Source organism: Rana temporaria, chromosome 5 (assembly GCF_905171775.1).
Source record: "Rana temporaria chromosome 5, aRanTem1.1, whole genome shotgun sequence".
Classification (NCBI taxonomy): Eukaryota; Metazoa; Chordata; class Amphibia; order Anura; family Ranidae; genus Rana; species Rana temporaria.
This window is the reverse complement of record NC_053493.1, coordinates 96814797-96838401: the sequence shown is the minus strand read 5'-3', so window position 1 is coordinate 96838401 and position 23605 is coordinate 96814797. Positions and strand designations below refer to the sequence as shown.

Below are 23605 nucleotides of genomic sequence, written 5' to 3'. Positions count from 1 at the left end.
AATTTCCTGCTTGTGTGATTGGCTCACTGTTTTTTTTCAGAAGTCTACACATTTGAGTTGATTTACTAAAACTAAAGAGTGCAGCTGTGCATGGTAGCCAATCAGCTTGTAACTTCAGCTTGTTCAATTAAAGTGTAAGTAAACCCACCTATCATTTTCAGGCAAGGAAGCTGCCATCTTGGCCTATGTTTAATCTTCAACTGCCATGATGCTGCACATGTGATCAGTTATGGCACCAGCCATTGGATGGTTTGACAGTTTGGTTGAGAGCACAACCAATGTGACAGTTAGCAATCCCGGCATGCCGGAAATGTAACTGCTTTTTGAAACTGTTAGATCGATGGGTTTACTTCCGCTTTAAGTTTTTAAAAAAAAAAATGGAAGCTTATTGGTTTCTATGTATAGCTGCACCGATTTTAGTAAATCAACCCCTAAGATACAAGTCAGATTTTAGGCATCTTCTGTAACAAAAGTTTCATTTTTGGTGAGATACTCCCAAAATGTTAATCACTTCTAAAGAAATGCAGATCCTGCAGCTTTCCTCATTAGAAGACTATGGCCTCGTACACACGGCCGAGGAACTCGACGTGCCAAACACATCGAGTTCCTCGGCCAGTTCAGCCCTGAAGCCGCCGAGGAGCTCGGCGGGACGAGAGCTCCCATAGAACAATGAGGAAATAGAGAACATGTTCTCTATTTCCTCGTCGAGCTCCTCGTCGGCTTCCTCGGCCGAAATTGTACACACGACCAGTTTCCTCGGCAGAATTCAGCCAGAAACTCGGTCGGAAGCTGAATTCTGCCGAGGAAACTGGTTGTGTGTACGGGGCCTGAAAGTGCATCCGCTGATTGATAATAAGAAAATCATTCATATGCACTTTGCACACTATTTCAGGTAAAATACTTGCAATGTAAACTGATTGCCCAGAAGGGATTATTTTTTTCTCAACAAAAGTAGAGTTAAATGCCGCGTACACACGATCATTTTTCGGCATGTAAAAAAAGGTCATTTTTCAGCATGTAGAAAAAACGTTTTTTCCAACTTCATCATTAAAACGACATTGCCCACACACGGTCGTTTAAAAAAAATGCTCTAGCAAAGTGCGGTGACGTACAAGACGTACAACGGCACTATAAAGGGGAAGTTCCATTCGGATGTTAGTAAAAGATGATTCACGCTTTTCTGTCTGTTACTTATGTGCTCACTCCATTATGAGCGGTAGTTTTACCAGAACGAGCGTGCCCGTCTCATAACTTGCTTCTGAGCATGTGAAGCCCACACACGATCATTTTAAATTACATTTTTTTAAAACGTTGTTTTTTACATGCCGAAAAACGATAAAGATAAAGATAAAATACTGGAAAAAATAGGCTGCCTATTAGGAGTCTCTGAGTTGTCTAAATTGGAGCTGTGTTACTCCACAGTATTCTAGGTTACATGCCGAAGCAAAACAAAGGAAAAAAATTCAGACAGTTGTCACCAAAAGGGCATCTTTGCTGTTAACAGAGACAATGATACGGTAATCTTATCTGTTTGTATTAAAGATACGTTTGTGCAGTGTTAAAAGCAGGAAATGTCACAGTTTGTCCGCTCACACATGACGGAAATTCGGTCAGCGCAATATTCAAAATATCTGATAGAACCTTTGGAGTGGAGTGCTTTTTCTCTACTTGGCACAGGTTATTAAGAAAGATGAATTTCTCAGATGCTCATTTCGCTGCTACTGTCTTGCAGATTTAAAAAATGGCTCCTGAATTACGATGTTTTCATTGTATTTCTTATTTTACTGCTGCAGCTTCTCGTAATAGGGCTAATTTAGATGATGTGTCCTGTAGACCTTGCTGAACCTCCCGTCTATTTTTTTCCTTCTAGCTGTCATTACATGATTACATTTTTTTAAAACATTTGCACAAAGTGAAGAACTATTTGTTACGCTGTGAGTTAAGCTGTAAACGGTAGTGATGAAGTGTCCGTATTTCAGCTTCTGTTTCTTTCACAAGAGTAATCATACGGAGCCTTGTGTCAAATTTTTGTGAATTTATTTTCTTCTGTGTACTGGAGTTTCATGGAATCTGGCTTCTGCCACCAATTAACAACATTGCTATCAAGGGATAGTTTCAAATTTGAATCTGAACTTCAGGCAGATAGAAAAGACGTAAATTAATGCAGCCATGGATTTATTAATAAATCATTAAATGTGCATTTTTAAATGCAACTGTAGGAACCTGAATTTGATTTGGTATTTCCTATATAGCAGCACTCAGCCTGGTGGTTGGAGGGTGGAAGACATTTGGGTTTTCTCCATGAACATTTGTTGACAAGAAACATTCTGGTAGGATGCACGAGCAAAATGAATAGGGAGGCAACCTTATCAATCTGCTGCTATTTTGTCTCTGTCCAGTGATCAGGCTGGAGGTGAGGTAAGAACATCGCTATAGTCCTTAACAGCAAGTGGTGTCATCCACTTGACTATGTTATAGGATGGAGCTTTGAAAAATCCTATGATTGGATGGATAAAAATAAAAATCCTCTTGTAAGAGGGCATGTGATTGCCCGGTGTTTGGCACGTTTTAAAAACTGAATTTTTTTCAGGAGCAGTGATTTTAATAATGCTTAAAGTAAAACAATAAAAGTGAAATATTCCTTAAAATGTTGTACCTGGGGGTGTCTATAGCATGCCTGTAAAGTACTGCATGTTTCCTCTGCTTAGAAAATTCCCTGCACAAAATGACATTTCTAAAGGAAAAAAGTCATTTAAAACTACTCACGGCTATAATGAATTGCCTGGTCCCGACACTACAGATAAAAGTAATTGAAAACAAAAACAGCATGGATTCCCCCCTTAGTCCTTTGCCAGGCCCTTTGGGTCTGTTATGAATATTAAGGGGAACACCGAACCAAAAAAAAAGGGGAACTCCAGAACCCGCCCCCTATGTGAATTGGTAATGGGGTACAATGTACCCCTACCATTTCCCAATGGTATCGAGGCGGTGTCGTTCCTAGTGCCTGTTTTTTTTTTTTTTTTCAGATCGCTCGAAACAGGATTTCATTGTTGGAATCTTATTTTTCTAATAAAGGACTTGTCCCAAACTGTCTTCTGTAGTTTTTAACATTTTGACACTTTTTTTGTGAAATGGTAGGGGTACAATGTACCCTGTTACCAATTTACATGGGGGGGCCGGGATCTGGAGTTCCCCTTTGTTAAAGGGGGCTTCTAGATTCCGATAATATTAACCTTTAAAATTGGCACTTTTGATTATTCCCATAGACTTTTAAAGGGTGTTCCGCGGCTTTTCGAATTTGCCGCAAACACCCGTAATTGTTCGGATTTTGATGTTTTGTGACAGATTCATTGAAGGACCCTCTTATTTCTGCTGTTTTGCTTTGCATTTGTTTTTGGTCACTTGCATTGCAGTCCTGATCTATCAGACTCCCCGACTAGCCTTGCATTGCAGTCCCAATCTATCAGACTCCTCGACTAGCAGTTGGTTTCAGTCAGTTGCATTGCAGTCCCAATATATCTGACTCCACCAACTAGATCTGCCCTGGTGTGAGGTCGTGATCGTTCATCGCTTGTCCGGTCCGGAACTTCACTTGGTCTGGTGTCCATTCCTGTGGATGGATTGTCTATGTGCCCATTAATCCCGTGCGGTAAGCGGCTTTCCAAAAGGTGGTGGTCTCTTCACAACAAGCGCATTCACGGTGGTGGTGTTTATTTTACTACGTGGTCTGCTTTGATCCCTCCATCAGTGTTTTGGGACTTTAACATCATTAATTTAATTTAACCAGTTTATTTCAATATTCTTTCTGGGTTCAAAGACTTTTTTTGAGTTTTGATATTGGCATTCTATGCTCAGTCCCGAAATTGTTCGTTGCTCGGCGAACCGGCGAACAGCCAATGTTCGAGTCGAACTCATGTTCGACTCGAACATAAGGCTCATCCCTAATGGTAAACATCAAATATAAAACGGTGACAAACTTCTGGATGACACAGCAAATATAAAGTACAAAGTGGTCGAAATAAAAGAGTCCAAAATGATCATCCAAACATCAGTGAATGAAATAAAGTCCTTCAAGTTAGACTTCCACAAACAATAAGTGATCCTGTGACTTCACACAACTGCTCAGTGCTCACAGAACTCTCACCTCTATGAAGTGATGAATCAGCCTTAGGAACAGATATGGTGTTGGTGGTCTCCCACTTCCAGGCTCCTGGCTACCGGCTCTTAGTATATCGCTCAGGATTCCAGATTGCATGTAGGAACTAAACAAATGCCGCCCATAGTGTAAATTGTTTAAACAACCAAAGATTTTTTAAGACGATTGGAAGCTTACATAAAAAGTCGTTAAAAGAGCATTGGAATGAAACAACGGTGTTACAGACGCCTTTCAAGTCACTTCCGGTCCGCCACGTGGCCGGAAGGGAGTAGCAAACCGGAAGTGAGGTAAGAGGCGTCTGTAACGCTGTTGTTTCATTCCAATGCTCTTTTAACAATTTTTTATGTAAGATTGCAATCACCTTTAATAAATCTTTGGTTGTTAAAACACTGATTCACTCATGACATCACTACAGTGGGGCTCTGACTAAAAGGGACCTAGCACCTGATTACACTACTATGGGACGGAGCCATCTTGTGGCAGACTAGCTAACTGTACCTGCTTACACTCTGGTCTGTAAAACAGCTCCCGTTTATGTATTTGTGATCCTTGTGCTTGCACTTCCTTCCTCAGGATGACAAAGCTCTATCCCTGTCTCTCAATTGTTCTTCTGCTTTTTACCCTGTCACACCCTCCCAATGGAGAGTAAAAGCTGCTGTTCCAACACACAATGCACAGGCATTGTCCAAACAAATGTCATCTATTTAGAGCAGGGGTGTCCAAACTTTTTTCAAAGAGGGCCAGATTTGATGAAGTGAACATGCGTGAGGGCCAACCATTTTTCCTGACATTCTTTGAACCATTAAAATTAAATGCAAATGAACTAATACACTGCCCAACAAGAATTCTCTTGCCTTTTTGGCTGTGTGTGGTCAAGATTCTAAGGATGAGCTTGGGCGTGTTTTTTGGATATACCGTATTTATCGGCATATAACACACACCTTCATTGTAAGAGGGAAGTTTCAGGAAACATTTTTTTTTTTTTAAATAAAGAATTGTGAAGCAAAATAAGGGTCATTGCCCATCAATGCAGCCTAATCAGTGCCCATCTGCAGCCTCGCCATTGCCATGAATGCAGCCTCTGAATGCAGACTCACCATTGCCATGAATACAGACTCACCATTGCCATGAATGAAGACTCACAAGTGCCATGAATGCAGTCTCTGAATGCAGTCTCACTATTGCCATGAATGCAGCCTCACCATTTACATGAATGCAGCCTCTGAATGCACGATGCTTGGGGATTTGTTGGGAGCTACAAAAGAGATATATTCAAATTTCCAGAGGGGCCGCATTAAACCGCAACGCGGGCCGCAGTTGGCCCCCGGGCCAGACTTTGGACATGCCTGATTTAGGGTTTACATATACTTTAAAGCGGTTGTAAAGGATATAGGTTTTTTATCCTAATGCATCCTCTGCATTTAGGTAAAAAACCTTTCATGTTCAGTCCCCCCCAGCCCCCCTAAGCACTTACCTGAGCCTGATCTCGATCCAGGGTTATGCCCAAAAAGCAGCACTCACTGAGTGAGAGCAGTGGGAGCCATTGGCTCCTGCTAGGGGTCAATCAAACCTGTGAGATAGACACACACAACCCAGATCAGGATCGAGCACGCATGTGTGCCACCATGGGAAGTGTCTTCCTGTGGTGGCACATGGAGAAGAGGAGGAGCTCAGAGTGCTGGCGTTGGACCCCAGAAGAGAATGATCAGGACTGCTCTGTGCAAAACCATTGCACAGAACAGATAAGTATAACATGTTTGTTATTTTTTTTCTTAAAGAACCTTTAAACCTCTTTATATAAAATTGACTCAAAACCATTGTAATTTTCCTTTACTATTCTGTTTCTACACAACGCTAAATTTTGTTTTAAAAAATAATGAAAGAACGCTTTTCTCTTATAACTGTTTGGAAACAGTGTGATTTAGGCATATGTCTTGAAGCAAATACATAACTAATGTTTTCATACTTTACAACATTTTACAATCATAACATTAATCTGAAACATTTCTATACATTTTTTAAGGAAATCAACCAGTGGCTGCTCAGGATCTTGTCGTATCAAAAGCAGGATATCTGGAGAAGCGCAGGAAAGGTTTGTGAATTACCCTTTTGAAACTGAGCTTTTCTGATGTGGTTAGAAACAATCTCCATAATCTCTTCTAAAATAATCATAGAGTATCAGTTGTAAAGAGTAGGGGTGAACTTTGGTTCAGCTCAACCACAAGTTCAACCTAAACTCAAGCCGTGTGACTGATTCCAGTGGAAAACAAATGAAATCATTCACAGCCATAGCAACCAATTACCAATAATTAGTGATGGGCATATGTACTTGGGTCTGATTCAGGGGCTGTTCAACAAGTTAATTTTAAATTCCCCAAATTACAATATTTAATGCAAACATATTGACCTCAATAGGAGGTGAATCTTGAAAATCAATTCTCTCATTTTGCAAGTCTTATAGATAAAGGATTGTCAAACAAAAGGAACGGGAGCTGGGCACTTTCAGGGGCTTAAAAAGACTTTTTTAGGAATATTGTTCAGGGGGAGCAGGTTTTTTCATTTTTTTAATAAACTTCAAAGTGAAACATTAAAAATTCACAATTCCTTTAACAAACTAGCTTGGTTGGTGCATTAAAGACAGATTTACTTGTTCTGAAAAAAAATATATTTTTTTACATTTATACAGTTTTTCTTTTTAGGAGCCTGCAGAGCATTGCACCTGCAATCAGCAGGTCGTGGGTGCAATATCATGCTCTTGCAGACACTCAGTACAGCTGTCTGTCCATACTTCTCCATCCGGGCAGACAATTACTGAAATGCAAGAAGAGCAATGCCACGATGGAAGATGGGACTTGTATTATTATTATTATTATTATTATACAGGATTTATATAGCACCAACAGTTTGTGCAGCGCTTAAGGCCTCTTTCACACGGAGCGGACCGTTTTTGTGTCCGCTCCGTGTGTGTCTGTCGGCTCAGCGGCGATCATCCGTAAATCCCGCTGATCTGTCGGCGGACAGGGCGGTCCCCGCACACTGTGCAGAGACCGCCCTGTCTTTCCTCCGCTCTCCCCTATGGGGAATCGGATGAAGACGGACCACCTGTCCGTCTTCATCTGATCCGTTCCGCCAGACGGAAGAAAAATAGGGTTTTCTTCCGTCCGAAAAACCGGATCCCGACAGGCGCGGATGGCTGCGGACGTTAGCGGATGCTCCATCTGCTAACGGACGCGATCCCATAGGGATGCATTACAAGTCCGTAAACGGACTTGTAATAAACGGACGAACGGTCCGCTAATGTGAAAGGGGCCTTACAATATAAAGGGAGATGATACAGAAACAATACAATTTAATACAAGAGGGTTAGGAGGGCCCTGCTCCAGAATAGGCTTCCCTGAAGAGATGAGTTTTCAGGGATTTCCTAAATGGATGCATGTCCTGCACCATTTCGATGGTTACAGTGCAGTTACCTCTATGGCCTCATGTGGTGATTCCTCTGAACCACAACTCCTCTGCAAGCAGAAACGTGGATTTTTGGATGAAAAGCTGCATTCTCCATGTCAGCCTACTCAAAGTGCCTAAATGATATCTATCGAGTACGTACAAAATTTCTGCATTTTTGTCTTCCCCTAACAGTTCCAATAACACTGACAATATGCCTGTTTTGAGTTCACCTCTTTATAGCAAAAGGGCTTATCCATTCCTTTAAAGGATACCCAAACAGGGATAGACCACATACACAGTCCTTGATGCTGTTATTTATTTTGTATAATATATATATATATATATATATATATATATATATATATATATATATATATATATATATATATATATATATATATATACTGTAAGCTAGCACTGCAGTAAAGAGTAAAGACAGTTTTGATGTTTCACATTTGTATTAAACAATGTAACAGTTGGTATTTGTATAGTGTCACCAGTTGTGGGGCTGTATTACCAGAGGATGGCTTCCACTGGAGAGGTGGCAATTTGTTGTGTGTACTGGGAGGGCACTCTGATGCTGCTGGGAAGACCACCGCTTTATCCCTGAGCTAACCTTACTCACCAGGAATCTCTCCCTGTGCTATTTACTCCAGGCGTGCCCAAATGACCCAGGTACCCTATTTTATCAGGTCCCACACCAAGATGGCCACCAAAGGTCAGAAGTTACAGTGTTCAATCTGATAGCTGGCTCATCTAATAAGTCACCAGGCTTGCACCAGAGGGTCCTTAGGGAACTCAGTCAAGAAATTGCCAGACCATTGTTTCATAATTTTTACTGACAGTCTACTGACTGGAATGGTACCAGCTGATTGGAGAAAAGCCAATGTAGCACCAATATTTTAAAAACAGGCAAAATACATCCCTGGGAATTACAGACCAGTTAAACTAAGATCAATAGTACGCAAGCTCTTTGTCAGGGAAGCTGGTAGACCAGACTATGTGACTGCAAAAGAGGAAACCCAAAACGTATATAGTTAAGAATAATAATTTATTAAGAAGAGGGGGTAACACCCCACCACCTCCAACAAACACAGTGCAATAAATAAATAAACAAGCAGTGACAAAAACGATGCTAAAGACAATATGTACAGTAATGGGGAATACCAGAATCATAAACAGGCCAGGCCGAGGTCATGCACAGGGAGATCATAAAATGGATGAGGGCGGGAATGAGCAGGAATCCAGGGCAAAGGGGAACACAGGAAGGGCAAGTCCAGGATAGGGATCAGGTCGGATCAGAAGTGTAGGATAGGGATCAGGTCGGATAAGAAGCAGAGTCAGGATAGCAGGCTCAGGGTCCGGATAGTAGAAAGATACTAGGGCGAGGTATGCTTGCACACGCCGGGTATATGTAGAGGTGTGGTAATTGAGTTCAGGTCACAACTGAGAGCAGTAAAGGCCGTCTCCACACTGCCAGGGTCCATCCGCTGGTGGAGACCAGTGCTCGTCCCAAAGGTGCTATAACACCAGCAGGGAGAAGTTCTCCTGGCAGTTCCAAACTTCCAGGAGACACCTGCTGGTGAAATGCAGTACTGCGAGCCAGATAATAAATAGCACCAGCGGATGGAACCTTTCCTGACAGTACCCCCCCTCAAAGGAGCGGCCTCCGGATGCTCCAACTGTCTGTTGCCGGGGAAGGTCCATGGTGACAAACTGGGCAATAAGAGGCTTTAGCTGAGCAGTGGGTACAGACATATCCAAGCAGACAGCGGGCACATCCGGGCAGACATCGGGCACATCCGGGCAGACAGCGGGCACATCTGGCTGGAAAGCGAGCACATTAGGCTGGAAAGCGAGCACATCAGGCTGGAAGGCAGGCACATCAGGCTGAAAGGCAAGCACATTAGGCTGAAAGGCAGGTACATTAGGTTGGAAGGCAGGTACATCAGGCTGGAAGGCAGGTACATCAGGCTGGAAGGTAGTCACATCAGGCTGGAAGGCAGGAACCGGGACACCAGGCTTGAAGGCGGGCACATCAGGCTGGAAAGCAGGAACCGGGACACCAGGCTGGAAGGCAGGCACATCAGGCTGGAAGGCATGAACCGGGACACCAGGCTGGAAGGCAGGCACATCGGGCTGGAAGGCAGGCACATCAGGCTGGAAGGCAGACACATCAGGCTGGAAGGCAGGAACCGGGACGCCAGGCTGGAAGGCTGGAACCGGGACACCAGGCTGGAAGGCAGTAACCGGGACGCCAGGCTGGAAGGCAAGAACCGGGATGCCAGGCTGGAAGACAGGCACTGAGACACCAGGCTGGGCAGCAGACAGGAACATCTCAGGCTGGGCAGCAAACAGGAACACCTCAGGCTGGGCAGCAAACAGAAACACCTCAGGCTGGGCAGCAAACAGGAACACCTCAGGCAGGGCAGCAGACAGGAACACCTCAGGCAGGGCAGCAGACAGGAACACCTCAGGCTGGGCAGCAGACAGGAACTCCTCAAGCTGGGCAGCAGGCAGTGGCTCATCAAGCTGGGCAGCAGACAGTGGCTCATCAGGCTGGGCAGTAGACAGTGGCTCATCAGGCTGGGCAGCAGACAGTGGCTCATCAGGCTGGGCAGCAGACAGTGGCTCATCAGGCTGGGCAGCAGACAGTGGCTCATCAAGCTGGGCGGTTGGCACTGAGACGTCAGGCTGGGTAGCTGGCACTGAAACGTCAGGCTGGGTAGCTGGCATTGAAACATCAGGCTGGGTAGCTGGAACTGAAACGTCAGGCTGGGTAGCTGGAACTGAAACGTCAGGCTGGGTAGCTGGCACTGAAACATCAGGCTGGGTAGCTGGCACTGAAACGTCAGGCTGGGTAGCTGGCACTGGGACGTCAGGCTGGGTAGCTGGCACTGGGACGTCAGGCTGGGTAGCTAGCACTGGGACGTCAGGCTGGGTAGCTGGCACTGGGACGTCAGGCTGGGTAGCTAACACTAGGACATCAGGCTGGGTAGCTGGCACTGGGACGTCAGGCTGGGTAGCTGGCACAATGGTGTGGGTCGGAAAATACTTCCGCTTCTTTTCAGGTTTACTTCCGCTTCTTTTCACTGCAGATTTGTTAACAGGAGGGGTGCATGAAAAGAATGGAATTGGATAAGAGGAAGGGTTGGAATGTGGCAGAGACACAGGAACAGTGGCTGTAGGAGGTTTTTGTGGAGTTGTTACAGGTGGAAGGGAAGAAGCAGGTGGATTGAAGGCGGGGTAGGTACAACTAGTAGAGACTGGGTAATAATATTTGGTAGGAAGCGGAATTAACTGGGCTATAGCTGTGGTTGCCATTGGCGATGGACGGATGGATTCTTGGGAAGGCAGGTGATTAATGGCAGGGCTAAGATGTAGTGGCTTGGCTGAAATCAGGAGATCTGACCATGCCTGCAGCACAGGTTGAACAAAAGCTGGTTCACACACACCCTGTCTAATCAGAGACTGCACTAAACGAATGCACTCAGATAACTTCTGCTGGGGACAAGAGCAATAATGTTCATCAAAAGAGGCTGGATCATCCTCCATTAACCATACCAGGGATTCGACTTGGTCACGACTGAAGAGGGGAGAGAAATCGTCGCTACCATCAGGAATAAACGACAGGGCTGGTTTAACACATAACCGGATTAATGGCTGAATATCATCAAGACATATAACCCTGATCCACCAAGGAATGAGCTGATCGGATGGTTTCCATCAGCTGGTCACTAGTCCACCCCTCCAAAACCTGGCGACAATACTCCTCATCCTCCTCTGCCAGCAGAGAAAAGTAAGTGATTTCATTGAAATCCATGTTCAGAAAAATGCACCACAACAGGATGGTTCCTCAATGCAGGCACGTCTGGTCAAGGAGTGGCCCTAGTATACTGTCAGGGAAGATGGTAGACCAGACTATGTGACTGCAAAAGAGGAAACCCAAAACGTTTATAGGTAAGAATAATAATTTATTAAGAAGAGGGGGTAACACTCTAACAAACACAGTGCAATAAATAAATAAACAAGCAGTGACAAAGATCATAAAATGGATGAGGATGGGGAATGAGAAGCAATCCAGGGCAAAGGGGAACGCAGGAAGGGCAAGTCCAGGATAAGGATCAGGTCGGGTTAGGAAGTCCAGGATAGGGATCAGGTCGGATCAGAAGCAGAGTCAGGATAACAGGCTCAGGGTCCGGATAGTAGAAAGATACCAGGGCGAGGTATGCTTGCACACGCCGGGTATATGTAGAGGTGTGGTAATTGAGTTCAGGTCACAACTGAGAGCAGTAAAGGCCGTCTACACACTGCCAGGGTCCATCCGCTGGTGGAGACCAGTACTCGTCCCAAAGGTGCTATAACACCAGCAGGGAGAAGTTCTCCTGGCAGTTTCAAACTTCCAGGAGACACCTGCTGGTGAAACGCAGTACTGCGAGCCAGATAATAAATAGCACCAGCGGATGGAACCTTTCCTGACACTCTTGGGGGGGATGATAAGGGACTATATAAAAGATTTTAGTAATGAAAACTGTATCATTAGCAGTAATCAGCATGAATAACCAATTTATGAACCTTCTATGAGGAGGTGAGCTGCCATCTAGATAAAGGAAGGCCCATAGACATGGTATATCTGGATTTTGCAAAAAGCATTTGACACATAAACATTTACTATACAAAGTAAGGTCAGTTGGAATGGACCATACTGTTAGTACATGGATTGAAAACTGTCTGCAAGGGCGAGTTCAGAGGGTAGTTATAAATGGGGAGTACTCTGAATGGTCAGGGGTGGAAAGTGGGGTCCCCCAGGGTTCTGTCCTGGGACCAATCCTATTTAATTATTTTTTTTGGAGGATGGGGTGAACAGCTCAATCTCTACTTTTGCGGACGATACCAAGCTGAGCAGGGCAAATAATAAGGATGTGAAAACCTTGCAAGTAGATCTGAACAAATTAATTGGGCGGGCAACTACATGGCAAATGAGGTTTAATGTGTAAAAATGTAAAATAATGCATTTGGGTGGCAAAAATATGAATGCAATCTAATCACTGGGGAGAACCACTGGGGGAATCAAGGATGGAAAAGGACCTAGGGGTCCTTTTCCATCCTTTTTGCATGCAATGCCAAGCGGATAACAAAGCAAACAGATATTGGCATACATTAAAAAGGGGATTAACTCAAGAGATAAAGCAGTAATTCTCCCACTCTATAGAACTCTGGTCCGGCCGCACCTGGAGTATGCTGTTTAGTTCTGGGCACCAGTCCTCAGGAAGGATGTACTGGAAATGGAGCGAGTACAAAGAAGGGCAACAAAGTTAATAAAGGGTCTGGAGGATATTAGTTATGAGGAAAGTTTGCGAGCACTGAACTTATTCTCTCTGGAGAAGAGACGCTTGAGAGGGGATATGATTTCTATTCCAGATCGGAGCTTAGCCATACGAGGCATGCCCACCATTATTTTTGTAGCTCTATGTGGGCTCAGTGTTTTGTTGGGGAGATCCTTGGGAGCCCACTCCCGGGGCAGTGTGTTCCCTTTTGGGGCTCGGGGGTGGGTGTGACGGGTACCCCTAATACTGTGATTTGATTTGCCTGTAATTTTTGTCTGATGTTGTTATGGATCCGGCTATTTTGTGGTGTTATTATGCTCCGGTCTTTTATTGCATTTCTGTGTATCGATGCATAATTTTTTCAATAAAAATATATTTAAAGTTGAGAGGGGATATGATTTCAATTTACAAATACCGTATTGATGACCCCACAATAGGTATAAAACTTTTCATTGGAAGGGAGTTTAATAAGACACATGGCCACTCATTAAAATGAGAAGAAAAGAGGTTTAACCTTAAACTGCGTAGAGCGTTCTTTACTGTAAGAGTGGCAAGGACAGGGAATTCCCTTCAACAGGCATTGGTTTCAGCAGGGAGCATTTGTAGTTTCAAGAAACTATTAGTTAAGCACCTGAATGACCACAACATACAAGGATATATAATGTAATACTGACATAAAATTACACACATAGATTGGACTTGATGGACTTGTGTCTTTTTTCAACCTCACCTAATATGTATTTATATGTAACTATGTAACATTGATGGAGTAAATGAGAGGACAATTACCCTAACAGACTTCACTATATCTGTAAAATGCCACAGTGCCACCTACTAGACAAGGGATAACTTGCACCTACCTGCACAAAGCAATGCTTTCTTTAACATGACATGCAGGTGTCTATTTTCATATGTAGACAAATGAAAGGAGAATTTGACCTTTTGCAACAAAATAATAAATCTCCCATATTGCAAAAAGCAAAAATATGCAATTCTTATTTTGTGCATTTAAACCTGCACATCATTGCAACTTTGATTAGAGAATTATGAGAATAATTCTCTGGCACCTGCAGACTTTTCCTCCAGCTCAGATCCGTACCGAGATACAGACCTTCAGCTAGAGCTGGAGGATGCAAACATCTCTGAATTAGTACTTCATTGAGAGCTACAGTCTTGCTGCTGCAGTGAAGATGGGGCTTGTAGTTTTTTCTTTCACAACTCTGTGAATAAATGATATGGTTGTGTGGATGGAACCATACACAGCTGTGCCAAATTCAAATTTAACCGTTAACCGGTGGGGAGAAAAACCTCTAAATTCTGTAAGGGGGGCCTTTTCAAGATGGGGGCTGTGGACTCTAACCAGGTTTCATGTTATACCCTAAATATGGGTGTAACATGAAATATGGTCTGAAAGGTGACGTTGGTAAATATACTGTAAAAGAACATTTCTTTACAACAGCTTTACAACTGTGTTATTTCTTTCCATTTTAGATCACAACTTTTTTGCATCTGACTGGCAAAAACGTTGGTGTGCCATAAGCAAATCCATCTTCTACTATTATGGAAGTGACAAAGGTATGTTGTTCAAAAAGATTTTATTGTACATATTAAGAAAAAAAAAAAACTAAGGGCCAGATTCACAGAAAAAGTACACCGGAGTTCCCGTCGTTTTCCAGCGTCGGGTATGCAAATTAGCTGATTACGGCGATCCACGAAGGTACGCGCGTTCGTCGCATTCTCTTATGCCGGTTTTTCGTGTCGTAAAGTTAAGAGTGCTATTTACATGGGGTAAAATTACTCCTCCATGTTAAAGTATGGCCGTCATTCCCACGTCGAATTTGAATTTTTTTTTTTTTTGCGTAAGACGTCCAGGAATACGAAATTACGTTACGCACGTTGCCGTTCACAAAAACACGTCGGGGCGCCGTAATTTCGCGCAAAGCACTGCGGGAAAATTCCGAACGGAGCATGCGCAGAACGTTCGGCGCGGGAGCGCGCCTAATTTAAATGGAAACTGAAAACTGGCGGCGGTGTAACTTAAAGACGATACGTTACGCCACCGCAGTTATCTATGAATCTGGCCCCAACTGCTTACTCCCAGTAAGAGAAAAATGGTCCCATCTTTAAAATGGTCCAATCTTGCAAGATTTTTGTCTAGAAAATCGCAGTGTTCCTGTTTGACCATGAAAGGATGAAATTGCATATTCTTTCTTTACATGTCCACACTGGGTATCCAAGTGTTCTTTCTTTCCTGAAAATGTTCATATAAATCGTTGTTCATTAAATCTGTGTTTTCCATCTTAAGCTGAATACTATATTTGAAAAGTCAAGTCACTAGTACGTTCCACACTCTGTGTAAAAATGCAAAATGCCAGAGTTCACAGTTTATCCTCATAGAGGGTAATGCCTGAGACATGTTTCTAATCATGGTCTATTCACAGAAATTGTCTAAATGTTATGCACTGAACAATATGCTGTCTTTTGGAGAAAATCTGATACCTGTTAAGAAGACAAAGACAGCAAGTCAAACATTTAGACACATTTCCAACGTTACAGTTTATGGTCAGCAAAGGAGTGTATTTTGTTGATTGTGATGAACAATATGGGAATCGTGCACTTCTGCCTGGTGGAGCTGTCTTGTATGAATGTAGTGGGGTAACATAGCTGAGGATAGCACTACAGCAGCTTTTCAAAAGAGTAGAAGCAGGAAATGAGAAGAACAATGAAGTACAGAATGCCAGCCGTTCATTAAAAAAACAGTTTAAAACACTTGGACATTTAGTAGGCCCATCATTAAGTAATTCCTGGTGGGGCTCCTGTCAATGTCTCCCCATCTCCCTGTGCCAACCAGCAGCTGTAAAGGAGGATAGGATCATAGTCAAGATGGCCACTGCTCTTCTGGGACCAGAGTGGAAGGCATGCCATGCATGTGGAATGCACGGGCCATAAGTGAAGTCAGGAAAGGGGCGATGATGCGTTTGCAGCATGCGTACAAGGAGCCTTTTACGCATGTTCTGAAACGTGTCACCGCCCCTTTCCTGGCATCACTTCTGGTGCATGTGTTCCACATGCACGGCGTGCATTTCACTGTGGTCCCAGAAGAGCAGCAGCCATCTTAACTTTACGATCCTATTCTCCCTTACAGCTTCTGACAGAAACCCTGCCAGGAATGTCTTGATCGTGAACCTACTAAACATCCACTTCTTGTGAGTTTTTTAAACAGTGTTTTTTAATAAACTGCTGGCATTCTGCACTTAGAGTCTCCTTCTTTGTTCTTCTCATTCTCATCATGATCTCAACCCCATATGTTCTATTTCCAAGTGTTTTGTTTATGACCCTGTGCTATATTGATCTGCCAACAAAAAAACAATTCACAGTGTACATGTTATAATACTGTGTTGGACTGTTATTCCGCATGCACACGCTCAGAATTTCAGACAACAAATGTTCGATGGGAGATTTTGGTTGGAAATTCCGACCGTGCGTAGGCCCCATTGGACATTTATTGTCGGAATTTCTGACAACAAAAATTTGAGAGCTGGTTCTCAAATTTTCAGACAATAAAATCCGTTCTCGTAAATTCTGACCATGTGTGGACAATTCCAATGCAAAAAATTCCATGCATGCTCTGAATTATGTATGAGACGGAAGCTCTCGGTCTGGTAAAACTAGCCTTTGTAATGATAGCATATTCGTCAAGCTGTAACGGACTGAAAAGCATGAGGCTGAAAAGCGCAAATCGTCTCTCACCAAACTTCTACTAACAAGACTTGTATTGAACTTGCCCTTTCTAGTGCCATTGTACGTGTTGTACGTCACCGCATTCTTAACGTTCAGAATTTACGACAACATTTGTGTGACCGTGTGTATGCAAGACAAGTTTGAGCCAACATCTGTCGGAAATGTATCCACGGTTTTGTTGTCGGAATGTCCGATCGTCTGTACGCGGCATTAGAGTTTGCAAGAGCTTTCCATTTTGTATTTTTGAGCATGCAGTTAAATGTTTCTCCTACTGGGAAGACAGTCATAGTTCCATTGTCTCTTCTTTCCTTGTTGTCTTATTAAATATTTGAACTGGTCAGGTAATAAAACAAGTATTTGCAGTTCTTGAAGTTCTACCAACCATTATGCTTTAGTGTCAACCAAAGCTACTGATCTGTCTGGAATACACATTTTTATCAAGTAACTACCATTCAAAGGAGTTGTATATTTCCCTCAAAGTAAAAAACACTCAATACAAGTATCCAAGTAGATACTAGCTAGTGGTGGTCTCCCAAATTAGAACCCCAATCAAGGTTTACAGGGTAGAAATACAACTTGGCTGTCAGGACAATTTTTGTTTTCAAATTTTATACTTGCTAAAAAGGGCCAGCTATAAAAGCTATAAAAGCAATATTTCAACTGCTAACTTAATCTAACAAATTGGATGAATTCACACTGTTTGGGCTTTGCATCTAGTTTATATCAACTTATATGTAATGTGTAATTTAACCAATCCCCTCCTGAACATATCAATTGCTAAAACCTAAAAAGGATTCAGCTGATCATACTATTACTCACCTATATTTTGGAATTAAGCGAGTATCTTTACCCAGACTACTATTTATTATGTCCAGAGACTCGTCTCCCTCTGTAGTTTTATGTGAAGTTTTATATCAGTGTCAGTGCAACTATCTGTCAAGAGTCATAGTTGTAATAATGATGATGATGATGTAATGTCTTACAAACCAGTAATTACTCTTTGTTTATGGGCAAAAGAGGTTATAAAGTGGCTGCAGCAAAGCTGACCAGGTGGAACCTAGGTTGCAGATTACAATAACAAACAAGTCTATACGCATTATTTTATGCCTTCTTATAGCTTGGTTTAACTCACAACATGTATTTTATATTTTGGTAATTTGGGCAATTTTGGATTGATTGAAATTAATATTTTAAAAGCTAGAAATCCCTTTTTCAACACTCTTAAAGGTAAGCTTTGCCTTAAACCCATAACTCATGTTGTTCTAGTACTGTATAAAGTTATGACTTGAAATATATATCAATCTGATAAAATTATTATTTTTTCTGGCCCTAATTTTACTCTTCTGCACAGATGTTACACCAAGGTGTGAAACATATATTTTTTTATAAACATACCCCAAGTATCTTGGTATGAGATTATCGTATTTTATTCTGTTTTGGACATTATGGTGTACAGATTTTTAAAGAATGTGCCTGATAATAAATGTGACAATGTGCTTATTTACATAGGCACTGTACATAGCAACAGCTGGGCTGCTTTAGTCTAACTAAGGCATCCATGATTCCCTAGCCTCAAAATCTGCATGTGACTACCATCAATGTGTTGACTGTAATTCTACAGAGATTTCTTAAAAGCTGCAGGCAGAAATGCCATTTCACAGGCAGCCACCAGAGAATTAACTTGGTGCTACTCCGCTTTTATCTTTGGCAGACAAACAGCAGAAAGGTGAATTTTCTCTGGAAGGATACAGAGCCAGAATGAATAATACTCTCCGCAAGGATGCAAAGAAAGATTGCTGTTTTGAAATCTTCGCTCCAGATAAACGTGTCTATCAGGTTGGACTTTTTATGCCTCCATATAAATTAAGTTGATAAGACTATTTCATAGACCAACTCTGGAGAAAGGGGACCATTTGCGTGGAAACAGCTCACTAACTGCCAGCCACATGTGCACAGTGCATTCATGCATATGAGTATATATTAGGAAAAAGAACATTCTGATTACATTTTCCAACTCTGACTTATTGATAAACTATAAAACCAATATAAACCATATATGGTCAAAAAATATGTATGTGAGTTTTTATATTTATTGCTTGCTACACTATATTGTCAAAAGTATTTGGATGCCTGACTCTATACGTACATGATGAACTTTTATGACATCCCGGTATTAGTCTGTAGGTCTCAATATTGAGTTGTCCCTATTACGAGATGATGGGGACACAGCAACTGTGTTGGAAGTTACTAGTTTTGTATGTGTTGTACTGTATGTATTACTCAAAATGTTGAATAAACACAATTTAAAAAATGACAATGTTTAGGAGTGTGTCTATGGTAACATATTTGTGAGGTCAGGCACTGATGTTGGTCGAGAAGGCCTGGCTCGCATTCTCTGCTCTATTTCTTTCCAAAGATATTCTATCAGGTTGAGGTCAGGACTCTGTTTAGGCCAGTCAAGTTCCTCCATCCCAAACTCCCTTATCCATGTCTTTATGGACCTGATTTTGTACACTCATCCAAATCATTTGGTGGAGGGGGGATTATGGTGTGTGGTTGTTTTTCAGGGGTTGGGTTTGGCCCTTTGTTCCAGTGAAGGGAAAACTTATGCCCTGTACACACGATCAGTTCATCTGATGAAAACGGTCTGGTGGATTTTTTTCATCAGATATCCGATGAAGCTGACTGATGATCAGTCGTGCCTACACACCATTGGTTAAAAAGCCGATCGTGTCCAATGCGGTGATGTAAAACACAACGACGTGCTGAGAAAAATTAAGTTCAATGCTTCCGAGCATGCGAAGACTTGATTCTGAGCATGCGTGGATTTTTAACCAATGGACGTACCCACAGACGATCGTGATTTTTTTATCGTTTTTTTAACTATCAGATAATTTTAAAACAAGTTCCTAGTTTTTTGACTGATGGATAAAAAACCGATGGGGCCCACACACGTCCATCAGAGCGTTTTCATCAGACGAACTGATCGTGTGTACGTGGCATTAAGGTGTCAGAATACCAAGTATTTTGGACAATTTCATGTCCCAACTTTTTGGGAACAGTTTGGGGATAGCCCCTTCCTGTTCCAACATGGCTACACACTAATGCACAAAGCAAGGTCCATAAAGGCATGGATGAGCGATTTTGGGGTGGAGGAACTTGACTGGCCTAAACAGAGTCCTGACCTCACCTCAATAGAACACCTTTGCAAAGAATTAGAGCAGAGAATGCGAGTCAGGCCTTCTCGACCAACATCAGTGCCTGACCTCACAAATATGTTCCCATAGACACACTCCTAAACATTGTCGACAGCCTTCCTAGAAAAGCTGATATTGCTGCAAAGGGTGGGACAACTCAACAGAGTCCTGACCTCAACCCAATAGAACACTTTTGGGATGAATTAGAGCGAAGACTATGAGCCAGGCCTTCTCGTCCAACATCAGTGCCTGACCTCACAAATGTGCTTCTGAAACAATGGTCAAACATTCCCATAGACTGACTCATAAACTTTGTTAATAACCTTCCCAGAAGAGTTGAAGTTGTTATAGCTGCAGAAAGTGGACCAACTCAATATTGAACCTTACGGACTAAGACTGGGATGCCATTAAAGTAATGTGCGTGTAATGGCAGGTGTCCCAATACTTTTGACACTATAGTGTATGTCACAATGGAATTTTTTATCCAGAGTATCATGATTGTACCCTTTCCAAGGTAGCTAATGAAATATATATAGGATTTAAATATTAAGAGTTTGTTCACTTTATAGTGCTTGTGTTAGTGTGCACATAAAACACACACGCTGGCATGTGATTTTACATAGCATTGCATCAAGAAATGTGTTTCTCTATTCCTTATGGACTTCAATGTCTCTACCTTTTCATTGCCTATTGGCTGTAGCGCTGACTAAACTAACGTTTTCCAGCAAGCCTGTCTGTGAGCAGTCCATCAGCAGATTGATTGCACTTAAACAGGATCGCCATAGATGAATTGAAATTTCAATCCATCTATGGTCATCTTTATGCTATTTCAGTGGTCCATGCATTGAGACTGTAGTAGGAAAGGCAACCAAGGCAGCCCAGCACTGCTGGTGTGAAGAAAACCCTGATACAAGCTTATACAGTATGCCTCTCCACTTTAGAAGTGACCTTTGTGACTACAGAGCCTCGCGATTACTTCCTTAACCCCCCTGGCGGTATTACAGAGTCTGGCTCGGGGTGGAATTTCAGAACCAAAAGCGGTAACCCCGAGTCAGACTCGGGATCGTCTCGCAGTGTCCACAGGCAGGGATTTACTTACCTTGTCCCTGGATCCTGTGATGCCTCCCCACTGTGTGAGCGAGCTGTGTCCTCTCTCGATTCACACAGTGTCCGTGTGCCGCTGTGCTCCGGAGATCAGCGCCAAATTCAAAAAAGTAAATGCACACAATACATACAGTATACTGTAATCTTATAGATTACAGTACTGTATGACAAAAATACACACCCCCTTTGTCCCCAGTGGTCTGCCCAGTGCCCTGCATGCACTTTTATATAATAAAAACTGTTCTTTCTGCCTGGAAACTGGAGATTGTCCATAGCAACCAAAAAGTGTCCCTTTACATCAAAAATGGTTTTAGACCAGCTAGAAAACAGTGATAATAAATTAGAATCACTTGCAGAATTGAGCGATAGCGATTTGTGGGGAAATTTGTCATCAAACAATAATACAGTAATGACAGCGACAATTCTGCAACTGAGCAAATTTCATTGTTTTTTATTTGATTACATTATTCAATAATTTTTATTAAAGTTACATTAGTTATTTATTATATTATTTTTTATGATTTTGTTTTTCAAACTTTATCATACCCGGGATGTCTACTAGACTCTTGTTTGGACAGATTTAAGTGAGTTATTCCTAAGAATTACAGGCCTACAATATAAAACGCCAAATTTCCATGCAAAATAATTGTACCGCTTTCAGCACCTAAAATCTGAAATAATCATACCGCCAGGGAGGTTAAACTTAAATAAGGGTGCTCCTCACCTTACCGATCCCTAAGGCTATGCATAAGGTGCAAAAAAATCACAACTCAGTGATGTGATGTGAAAGTCCATGTGCGATGACCGCACGCTGCAAGATAATGTGATAGTGAGTCTATCAAATGAGCACTCAATCAATATGTGCAGCTAATAAATAAATAAAGTCCATGTGCAGTAATCACAAAGGTTGTTCTAGATAATGAATGTCTAATTGCCTGATGGATCATGAAGACATCAAGTATGGACAAAAAAATGTACTCTTACCATAAGGTGATTCTGACAATCTCCGAAAAGCAAAAAGGAACAAAAAAAGAGTGCTCCAGATGGTGCAGGTCAAACAAACCATGACAGGTTTTATTTATAAAAAGTCATATGAAAATGACAAACAAAATAGGATCACGAAGACATCAAGTTTGGACAAAAAAAGGTACTCTTACCATAACTCAACTGTTTTACAACAGCAAGTCTGATGCGCTTGATGGTCTCAAAGGACCTCGATTGCTGCGGCAAAGTCCCCCAAGTTGGGGGACGGTTATGCCCCTGGTGGCGGCTTTCTGAGCCGAAACGCGTCGGGTTTGCTTCATAGCACCCCATACTGCTTTTATTTCATGTGATCACTTTTATCCTATTTTGTTTGTCATTTTTATATGACTTTTTATAAATAAAACCTGTCACGGTTTGTTTGACCTGCACCATCTGGAGCACTCTTTTTTTGTTTCTTTTTGCTTTTCGGAGCTTGTCAGAATCGTTCCATATCCATCCTGCAGCTGTAAGTTCCAATGATTCAGTTCCTGTTGTCCTTTTGGAATCCATCCCACCGAAAGCGACTGAGAACATATCGCCAACTTGGGGGACTTTGCCACAGCAATCCAGGTCCTGTGAGACCATCAAGCGAATTGTAAAACAGTTGAGTCCACACCTTATGGTAAGAGTACCTTTTTTTGTCCATACTTGATGTCTTTGTGATCCATCAGGTAATTAGACATTCATTATCTAGTGCTGCCACACGGAAGAACAACCTTTGTGATTACTGCACATGGACTTTATTTATTTATTAGCTGCAAATATTGATTGAGTGCTCATTTGATAGACTCACTATCACATTATCTTGCAGCGTGTGGTCATCGCACATGGACTTTGTTTGCATTTTAAATTATCCATCTTATGTCATTATAAGTATTTATGTTTGATACACCTCAGCGCTGCACTATTTATCCTTTTTTCCTGTTTTGCTTTGTTTGTTTGAGTGCTGGCTGCTTTACATTTGTTTCTGTGGTTTAGCGCAGTTTTTTTCCTTTTTCACATGGGCATAAGGTGCGACATCTTTTTTTGGTCAGCCAGCGGGCTGATCAACAACAAATAAATGAAAAGGTCCCCACTATCCACACAACTGGATGCTTTGCTATTGTATTCTGACTGAATACACTGAAGTGCTGCAGCCCGCTGATTGAGAAATATATTCCAACATTCCTGTTCAACAGAAGTCAATCATTAGATTGACTTCTGTCTATCGAGAATGGCCATAGATGGATTGAAATTCAGTTTTAGATTCCATTCCCCATGCTGCTAGACACCACTGGTAGTAAGAGTTGGTGTGGCAACAGTGGAGATAGGCAGGGCTGGACTGGGACAAACATTTGGCCCTGGACTTCATCCAGACCGGCCCACTTTAATTCAATAAATAAAAATCACGCCCACCAAAAGGCCCCTACATCCATTATTGTATATCATGAGAGGGTGAGAGAGAGAGGGGAATGAGAGAGAGGGAGGGTTGAGGGAAAGGGGGTGAGAGAGGGGGGTGAGTGTAAGAAAAAGAGAGTGAGTGTAAAAGAGAGGGGGTAAGTGTAGGACCCCTTTTTACACTGAGGCGTTTTTTAGGCACCTTTGGGCTAAATATAGCGCCTGTAAAGCGACTG

At 42.3% G+C, this 23605-nt stretch overlaps 1 protein-coding gene across 1 annotated transcript in view; it reads left to right on the top strand.

Moving 5' to 3' along the window:
* SKAP2 (src kinase associated phosphoprotein 2) overlaps positions 1-23605 on the top strand; it is a 376072-nt gene that overhangs the window by 239192 nt on the left and 113275 nt on the right. The window contains exons 5-7 of the mRNA XM_040352898.1: positions 6180-6248; positions 14419-14502; positions 18380-18504. Of these exons, the coding sequence (XP_040208832.1) occupies positions 6180-6248; positions 14419-14502; positions 18380-18504 (278 nt within the window). The remainder of the gene's footprint in view (positions 1-6179; positions 6249-14418; positions 14503-18379; positions 18505-23605) is intronic.